The sequence below is a fragment of the Engraulis encrasicolus genome, chromosome 20 (assembly GCF_034702125.1).
Source record: "Engraulis encrasicolus isolate BLACKSEA-1 chromosome 20, IST_EnEncr_1.0, whole genome shotgun sequence".
NCBI lineage: Eukaryota > Metazoa > Chordata > Actinopteri > Clupeiformes > Engraulidae > Engraulis > Engraulis encrasicolus.
The window spans coordinates 23659807-23669806 of NC_085876.1; the positions used below are offsets into that span (position 1 = coordinate 23659807).

The window sequence follows — 10000 nt, forward strand, 5'->3', positions numbered from 1 at the left end:
GTGGCAACCTGCGTTCCGCAACGGCAAAAGGCTAACACGGCAAACAAGGTATCTAGTGTTCATAGCTACGTTCATAATCCATAGAGTAGTAGCAAGTCAGATAATTCTAATAGTTCAACATCTCAAATCAAGCACACAGCTGCCTTTGCATCTGCAAGCTGAGTCTGAAGCTGCTGGCTAACGAAGAGGGCATTGACATTTCATACGTTTAGAGTAGGGTAGAGTCTCATTTATTAATCCAGAGGGGAAGTTAAGGTGTCCAATAGCATACATACCTAAATACAGAATACAAAAGACATTGCACACATCCTTACACATATATTAACCATATCTAGCTCACTCATCCACAGATTCAGCCTAAGATAGAAGATTTAAGCATCATCATCATTTCTTCTGTATAGCACTGTTCATACGTGCATCTCAAACTGCAAACAAACACAGCAGTCTGACAGGAGTACAAATGGAGCAAGGCTCTAGCTCTGTGCTGCACCCTTGCTCTCCCTGTGCCCTGTGGGGTGATGTAACAGGCTGAGCTGCCCTGCTCTGCTCTATAGTACACAGCCCTGTGGTGTCATCCCTACAGACACGCGCATGCACACACACGCGCACGCACGCACGCGCACGCACACACACACACACACACACACACACACACACACACACGCACACGCACACGCGCACGCACACGCACACGCACACACACACACGCACACACACACGCACACACACACGCACACACACACGCACACACACACACACACACGCGCACGCGCACACACGCACACACACACACGCGCACACACACACGCGCGCACACACACGCGCGCACACACACGCGCGCACACACACACGCGCACACACACACACAGGCTTGGCCCCAGTCGTACACTACACAGACCTGTGGTTTAATCCCTACACACACTCCCACACCCCCTCGTCTGGTCTTGGCCTTGTCCCTGTGGTACACTGCCATTATACTGCAGCAGGGACTCGACTCGACTCGACTCTACTCTACAACACTCACTCACCCGTAGGAAGTATCTCATGTTCTTGTTGTGGAAGTCTCCCGGAGGTAGTAACAGATACAGCAGCACCTCACACAGGTCTCGCAGGAAGCCTAGAGAACAACACACGCACACACACAGACATACACACAGACACAGACACAGACACAGACACAGACACACACACACACGTAAGACAAGGTAGGGACATGGTAGGGCAGATGGTAGCAGATATGGAGAGATAGGGAGAGAGAGAGGGGGGGAGAGAGAGAGAGAGAGAGAGAGAGAGAGAGAGAGAGAGAGAGAGAGCTAGTGTGTGAGAGAGAGAGAGAGAGAGAGAGAGAAGAGAGAGAGAGAGAGAGAGAGAGAGAGAGAAGAGAGAGAGAGAGAGAGAGAGAGAGAGAGAGTGGAGAGAGAGAGAGAGAGAGAGAGAGAGAGAGAGAGAGAGAGAGAGAGAGAGAGAGAGAGAGAGAGAGAGAGAGATAAAGAAAGAAAGAGAGAGAGATTTTAGAAAGTTCTTTATTTACAATAAGGTTGTTATATAATCACTCCATGGCGGCTAGGCAGGGTCAAGCAATACATACATTAATCAACAAATGGATACATCTACAGGAGATTGCGAGAGAGAGAGAGAGAGAGAGAGAGAGAGAGAGAGAGAGAAAGAAAGGGAGAGAGAGAGAGAGAGAGAGAGAGAGAGAGAGAGAGAGAGAGAGAGAGAGAGACAGACAGAGAGACTGGGTGACTACTAGTTTTATGCAAGAGAGCTGTAATCTCTGCTAGAAACAGCTTGGCTCACGCTGGAGGGAATATAGCGAGTATAGTCTTTCATACACATACGCACAGGTGCGAGCACACACACACACACACACACACACACACACACACACACACACACACACACACACACGCACACCTTCTTCATCTTTGGGTGAGGTGCAGACCACGTCGCGGCAGATCTTCCTCTCCATCTCCACCTCGGCCTCGAAGAAAGACTCCAGCAGCTCTTCAGACGACTCCCCTACAGCACGGGGAAAGCACAGACATATTATTATTTACATTACGCATTACACTAAGCTGCCGCTTTTAGACAAAGTGATTTTTATTTACCAGGTATTGGTTACAGTAGCTGGAGTAATGTGGGGGTTAGGCGCCTCGCTCAAGGGCACTTCAGCCATGAATGGAGGTGTAGGGATGTGAGAGGGTGGTGTACGTTGGGATTTGAACCTGCAACCTTCTGATCTTAAGACTACCTCCCTAACCATTAGACCGCTGGGGGGCTGGGGGGAATAATGAATATTGTAATACCCACTAGGGCTGCACGATTATGGAAAAATCTTGATTAATTGGATCAAAATTGATATCACGATTATTAATCACGATTATTGAACAACAATATAAAATATAACAAATGAAATATAACCAAGAATATGAAATATAACAAATGAAATATAACCAATAATTAATTACATAAGGGATGAGCAAAATAAAACTGAATTGTAATAATTGTGTAGAAGGCAATAGCATGAAACTTAGGCAGACCTTAAGATTTTTGGACAGAAACACCAGCCTGTCAGCATGTGCTGATTTCAAGAACGCTCAAAGGCCGGTCACTATTGCCACGATTAAATCCAGACTGATATCACCATTTCGATATCACGATTTTCGATTCATTTCGATGAATTGTGCAGCCCTAATACCGGCTCTTATATCTAACATAATATGAAATTGTATAGCTATTTTAACTACAGATGCACCGGTTCCGGATCCGGCAGGATAATAGGGTTTTTCACAGGATCCGGGTCCGGCAGGATCTTAAGCAGTGGATCCGGTATCCGGCATGTTACCTAAAAATCAGGATCTGGTGTATCTCTAGCCTAGGCTTTTCAGTGAGTCTTTCACAACCCCAATCACTGCATGGAGTGAAAGCCCTTTGGAAGTGGCCGTTGCAGGCAGTGTGGCAGTAAGCCAATGAGTCTAAAAAATAGTTTGAGCCAACGTAATAAAAAGGGCCCATGTGTGCGAGTAGACTATATATTTCAGCCTTTTTGTAGGATCCGGTATCCGGTTCCGGATCCAGTAGGATCTTAAGCAGTGGATCCGGTATCCGGCAGGATCCTAAAAATCAGGATCCGGTGCATCTCTAATCTTAACATGCCAAAAGCACGCGCGCCGCACACACACACACACACACATAACGTCTAGAAAAGATAAGAAAACTGACAATTCACAGCTGTTCAGTAGATGTTCACAGCTCAAACAGCAGTGAGGGAGCTATTGCTTCGTCTGTTTGTCTATGTTTTTATTGCCCGAAACGTTGCACAACCCATCTGTATGGCCAAACGTAGAGGAACTTGGCCACCGTCCCACAGCAGTATACCCAGGGCTTATGTAAAGTGCAGGTAGAGAAGTAAACAATCACAATCTCACACTTATTCTGATACAAAAGCTTACTGCACCATGTCCCCAACCAAACAAACACAAACACTTTCAACGTCAAGCCGCTCTCTGATTCTATATAGGACATGGTGCAATAAACTTGTTTTTTTAGTACGAGATTAAGCTACTAGAAAATTAACCACCACCCCCTCCCCCCCCTCCCCCCCACACACACACACATAACCTTTTAGAAAACATTTACACTGAATACATTTTTTACATTTCTAGGCAAAATGTGGTGCAGGGCCTGTAAACACCGCTTACGGCTGTAGTGTCAATCTAATTTAACGTGCACCCTACGTTCGTAACTGGTATGAAGTGCACTCACGTTGTTTAGGGTCATCCCTCTCTGTGAGTCTTTCCTGGGCCTTCCTGAAGACACGCAGGTGAGTAGCGAAGTCATCCACCAGCCGCGTAGTGAAGTAAGGCTGCCAGTCCACCTCTTTGGATCTAGAGAGAGAGAGAGAGAGAGAGAGAGAGAGAGAGAGAGAGAGAGAGAGAGAGAGGCAGAGAGACAGAGGCAGAGAGAGAGAGAGAGAGAGAGAGAGAGGCAGAGAGAGAGAGAGAGAGAGAGAGAGAGAGAGGGAGAGAGAGAGAGAGAGAGAGAGAGAGAGAGAGAGAGGGACAGAGAGACAGAGAGGGACAGAGAGAGACAGAGAAAGAGACAGAGAGAGAGACAGAGAGAGAGACAGAGAAAGAAAATAGGCACATTACATCAACATGGCTAAGCTGTAGTAGCCTAATCGTTTGGAAGTGGGCTATGTAGGATCAGTGGATCAATCCCATACCAGTATGATAGGACAGATGTAGGTGGCAGAGTACATTCAAGTGTAACAAATATCCTGCACACTGTCCAATACATCAACAAGTAACTTTGTAATTTTATCTGAACAAGGTCCGATGACAGAAATGTATCAAACAAAATTCAACGTTTGAAATTAAAACGTTCATTTTAAGTCTGTGTCTGAATTATGTTTGTAATTTTACCAGAAGAGGGTTGGTTGACCAAAATGTTGCATTAATGTTGCTTCGTGGTGTAATGGACAGCGTGTGGCATCTTTCTTACACTTGAATGACAACCTCATTGGGGTGATGTCCAACACACCTGTCCAAATACAGGTGTGCAAAAGTGCCCTCTTTGAATGGTGGCAGAGTACATAACAGGTCCTCACCCTCAGTTTGTTTGTTTGTTTGTTTACATTTATGGCCAACTATGCAGCTGTGGCTATTTCATGGCCAGTACAGGTAATACAAATTCACTTCACATCAATACATTTTAAAAAGTTCAAAACCTTTAAAAGGTGAGACCTTATAAAAAATGCCCTCCCCTCAGCCATGTCTGAATAGCCCCTTGCGTAAGGCATATGACCACACACGCTGCTCCTGGGACTGTACCCTGTAACTAAATAACTGTAAGTCACTCTGGCAGGAGTGTGGCTATGATGATGTAATATGTTATAGGGGAAAGGGAGCAGACACATCCAACACGTTATATAGCAGTAATGCTGTTAAAAATCAACCCATTCCCGTCCATGCACATGCTGTGGTGGCACGGTAGAGTAAGAGACCACTGATTTTTTAGCCACATTTTCTTGACTGCACCATGATTGTTCCTTGTAAGCTGTCCAGCTCAAAACATCTTGAAGTCTCATGGAAGACTCATACTATGCGCATGGAAAGAGGACAAATGCTGTATGCATAGCTGCAACAGTAACTGAGGACATTCCCCTTATGAAATATCGCCTCAGAAGTGTGGTGGGACACTGCTGTTTTAGAGTGCAAGCCCTCATGGTTGCCCGGATTGTGTGAGATGCTTGACTTCATTTTACGTTCTGATGGGACAGCGGAGACAGGAGGCCATCAAAATATGACCTGCCAGCAGGGGCGCTGTGGTGCAGTGTGCTAGCTCTCACAGCAATTCCAGTCTGCTAGAACGCTCTGCAGTTAAGCCACCTGGTATCCCCCTGGCATCCACCTTCTCCTCATTTCAACGTCTGTCATGCCATCACAGCATTGCTAGTTCTGATTTGGCAACCCATAGCCCTTCTAAACGGATTTAGCACTAGCAATGGCTTGAAAAATAGAAATGAGACCCACCCGTAACGGTGGGTTATAACTAAGGTGGAGAGATCTGGAACAGAGCTTTGTGCAGTTTCTCCACCTGAACTGGGGTGCATTTCTCAAAACGATAGTTGCTTACTATGTTGGCTACTTTGTTGTTTGGAATGCAATTTCCCATTGACAACAACCCAAGTTGCTAACAGGCTAACAACTATGCTTTCGAGAAACGCATTCCTGGACTACAATAGAGCATTCCGCAGTGTACTCACCTGGTGGAGAACTGGACCAGAGCGTTCTGCACAGTTTGTCGGATCTCCAGCAGGAAGGACTCGTCCTCGCTCAGGGTGTAGTACCAGTACTGAATGTAGTCCCTCAGGGCAAACTGGATCACCTGGATCCCACAGAGAAAGAAGCAGATGACAGCAGGGAGAGGTAATTAGATCATCACAGACATCACAGGTTACTAATAGGAACAGAAATGTCATTGTAACACAGAGCAAAACAAGCCGAAACAGACAGATACACAGTGACAAGAGTGAGAGTGAGAGAGACAGACAGACAGACAGACAGACAGACAGACAGACAGACAGACAGACAGACAGACAGACAGAGACAGACAGAGATTTGGATCACCTGCACCATATTAAAGGCGGTGGGAAGGGAGGACAGAAGAACCGTTTAATGATAAAAACTCAAATGTCATTATAAAAAAGGCAAATAAACAGACAGGCAGAATATAGAGGTAGAGACATAAACACAGCGACAGAGAGACCGAGACAAAGACGGAGAGACAGACTCTCGATAGAGGTTGGGGGTGGGGTGATTTTCCTGTACTCTCATTTACACTTGATCAGATGGTCAATGCAAAGCCTCCACTGTGAGCAGCTGTGTGTACTGGATTTAATTACACTACACGCATCTGATGTACAGTATGCACGCATGCACACACAAACATAAGTATTCCCCAGAGACATGGCTCTACACCAGAACAAGTGTGTGTGCGTGTGCGGTCATGGACATGTAGACAATGTCATGGTATAATTTTTGTTTTCATGAAACCGCACATTCTTTACCAGAGGTTTTTACCGATGTTGTTCACGGAGCTCAGAGTATTGTCTGAAGCTGAAACTCTGGCGGGTAGGATATAAAACAGTCTCTTAAAAACACACGCACACAGAGTCACACCGAGAACATGTGAGAAAATGTTACATAACTACTGTACTAAGGAATGCCTGAAAGTGTGACAGATTGAGAGTGAGAAAATAAGTGTGCGTGCGTGCGTGCGTGCGTGCGTGCGTGCGTGCGTGCGTGCGTTTATGTCATAGGAATGTGCAAAATGGTACAAATGTGAATGTGTCCATGTAGCATTAGCACAACACAGCACTCTATGACCCTGAAAGAGCAAGATTATACTTTGGCCTTTCTCCTGCGGACATTATCGCACAGAGCTGCTTCTGTGTTTGACAGTGTACTGTACGTCACTGTAACAGCAGTCTCGAGTTCCAAGTCTTAAGACAGTGCATTACATTAGGCTACATTACACTTAGCTGGCTGTTTTAATCCAAAGCGATTCAGTTATTGTAGGGCACTGGTTATATAGCCGTCTCGCCAGACCTGTGTTAAGTTGTTGATTTTGTTCTCAGAATGCATGGCTTTATCTACCACATGTCCAGCCCTTTCATGAAAAAAAATCTTCAAAATTGTTCTCTGTTCATGTTTTAAAGAATCAATCTGTGGTCTACATAACAGTGGATGTGGACTCCTTGGTGCGAGCCGACATACTTATCTGAAAAAACTAGAGAAAGTGTGTGTGTGTGTGTGTGTGTGTGTGTGTGTGTGTGTGTGTGTGTGTGTGTGTGTGTGTGTGTGTGTGTGTGTGTGTGTGTGTGTGTGTTTGTAAGGAGGAGTTTATCCAAAGTTCTCCTTGTGCACAAGTTAGTTTCTATGAAGTTGTGCTGAGGCGCTACTTTCAAGATGCTGAGAGGGCGTTTCCAAACGCGCCCTCGTGCTTGCTAGCCTGTGTATGGGGGAAAAAAAAAACGAGAATACAGAAAACAAATGGCCTCTTTCTGTGTGTGTGTGTGTGTGTGTGTGTCTGCGTTTGCGTGTGTGTGTGTCTGCGTGTGTGTGTGTGTGTGTGTGCAGTCCTTCCAAATTGCATCATCTCGTTGGCTGTACTTTTATTGGTATATTTTGGTGCCTCGCAGTTATTTTTGTTTGCTTTTTCCTTTTTTATTGTACTTCTCACAGCAAAAAGAAAGGGGCCACACGTGTTTGTGTGTGCACGCGTGTAGGCATGCTCAACCAAAACGCAGACCTATGTCACGTGCAAATCCTCCAAAAAGCAACTCTGTTGACGATGAGCCGATCAACTGACCAACACCGACAGACCAACTGACAAAGCAGCACACAACCGGGAAAAATGGTAAAAAGGGGGAAGAGGTGAGGGTGAGGGTGAGAGAGAGAGAGAGAGAGAGAGAGAGAGAGAGAGAGAGAGAGAGAGAGAGAGAGAGCGCGAGAGCGGGAGAGGGAGAGAGGGAGAGGGAGAATGCAGACGCATGTCAGACAGAAGAACTGCTTAGTCAGGACATTGGGATGCTTTCCAGCGACTAGAGTGAGTATCACGCAGAAACACTTCCCTCTGTCACCAAGACACTGGCTGGACAAGTCTGTCGGTCACACACACACACACACGTGCACTGCACGCACACGCGCACATACACACAATCAAGCACACGCATACGCATATGCACGCACGCTCACACACACACACAATCGCCTAGCAGACAGGCGACTACACATACAAACCTATATTCAGGTATATAAAGGATCAGGCAGAGAGGAACTCAATCATATTTACACGCACACATGTGTACACACACACACACACATGCGCCTGCACACACACACACACACACGCACACGCACACGCACACGCACACGCACACACACACGCACACGCACACGCACACACGCACACGCACGCAGTGCACACACACTAATCCGTGTTTGTGAGCCTCCATGTTCATTACCTGTTGCAGAGGCTCGTCTATGAAGCTGGACCCTGTCAGCCGGCGGTCAATCTTTATGGGCTTGATCTCCAGACGCATCTCATCCAACGTCTATGGAAGTAGAACACAGAGGACAGAACAGAGGAGAGAATGGAAAAAGAAGAGAGGGGGAAGAAAAGATGAGAGAGGAGGAGAGGAGGGAAGGGAAAGAAAAAAAGGCATGAACACACACACAGGCAGAGAGGTAAAAGAGTGAGAGAAATAGATATAGAAATGGAGGAAGATGAAAGGAAAGAGAAAAGAGCAAGGAAAGAGAGAGAGTTAGAGAAATGGAAGGAGATGGAAAGAGAGAGACGGTGCTCCATCAGCTGTTGCATTTGAGGAACCTGAAACCCAGTGTTCACTCAACACAGCAGCTTTAAGTGCATCAACACACACACACACACACACACACACACACACACACACACACACACACACACACACACACACACACACACACACACACACACACACACACACACACACACACACACACACACACACACACTTCGATGTAGTGTTTTCTATTTCTGCTCTTCTGTGTGTGTGTGTGTGTGTGTGTGTGTGTGTGTGTGTGTGTGTGTGTGTGTGTGTGTGTGTGTGTGTGTGTGTGTGTGTGTGTGTGTGTGTGTGTGTGCGTAGGAAAAGGCATACTGGTTCTGCTTAGCACTGCATCTCAAAACACTTGTCAAACACATCTCAAATGCACACAAAACACATCTCAAATGCACACATGCACAGTGCTTCATAGCCAAACCTGCACGCTCTCTTAAAGTGACTGAAGTTTGGGCTTAAAATTATGGAGCGTTCCTTTAAAGTGTTCAGTCAGAGCTGCATCTGTAGACGGCAGGTGGCTCACCTTCAGGATGCCGGATGGGGTGGCGGCCAGGTAGGAGTGCTCGCACCTCTCCAGGTGTTTCTCGGAGTTTGTCTTTCCAAATAAAAGCGTTACGGCAAAGCCCCTTCACAGCAAAAACGCGGAAAAAAAGAGACAAGCAAAAAATACAGTCAAATGCAAAGTCACAGAGGTTTTAGAGAAAGCAGTGGGGGTTCATTAGTGGAACGTTTTGTAGCTACTCTGATCTATGGTGGTATGGTGGTCGCTGTTCAATACTAGAATTGGATTCTGACGTCTCCTAACGTCCTAAGGTCTCCTGACGTCCTAAGGTCTCCAGATAGGATATCATCATTCTGTCTACACCCTGTCTTTATCTGTGTGTGTGTTTGCGAATGTGCATATTGTGCATATTGTGCTGTGTGTGTGTGTGTGTGTGTGTGCGCGTGTGAGTGCGAGTGCGAGTGCGCGTGTGTGTGGTCCACTTACCCGCCAACGAAGCAGACTATGTAAAAGGCCAGATAAAAGATTGCAAAGGGTCCGAATGTGATGAGGAAGAGCACCACGCCAAGACCCCCCCATCCCCAGACAGACAGACTGGCCTGCAGAGA

The 10000-nt window shown here is 46.3% G+C and overlaps 1 protein-coding gene across 3 annotated transcripts in view; it reads right to left on the reverse strand.

Moving 5' to 3' along the window:
* The window catches only part of snx13 (sorting nexin 13), a 59663-nt gene that overhangs the window by 30083 nt on the left and 19580 nt on the right, over nt 1–10000 (reverse strand). For all 3 annotated transcript variants that reach the window (XM_063185634.1, XM_063185633.1, XM_063185632.1), the window contains exons 2-8: nt 9879–9991; nt 9414–9516; nt 8534–8623; nt 5771–5892; nt 3769–3890; nt 1918–2022; nt 1029–1117 (exon numbers count right to left, since the gene is read on the reverse strand). In XM_063185634.1, coding sequence (XP_063041704.1) covers nt 1029–1117; nt 1918–2022; nt 3769–3890; nt 5771–5892; nt 8534–8623; nt 9414–9516; nt 9879–9991 — 744 coding nt within the window. The remainder of the gene's footprint in view (nt 1–1028; nt 1118–1917; nt 2023–3768; nt 3891–5770; nt 5893–8533; nt 8624–9413; nt 9517–9878; nt 9992–10000) is intronic.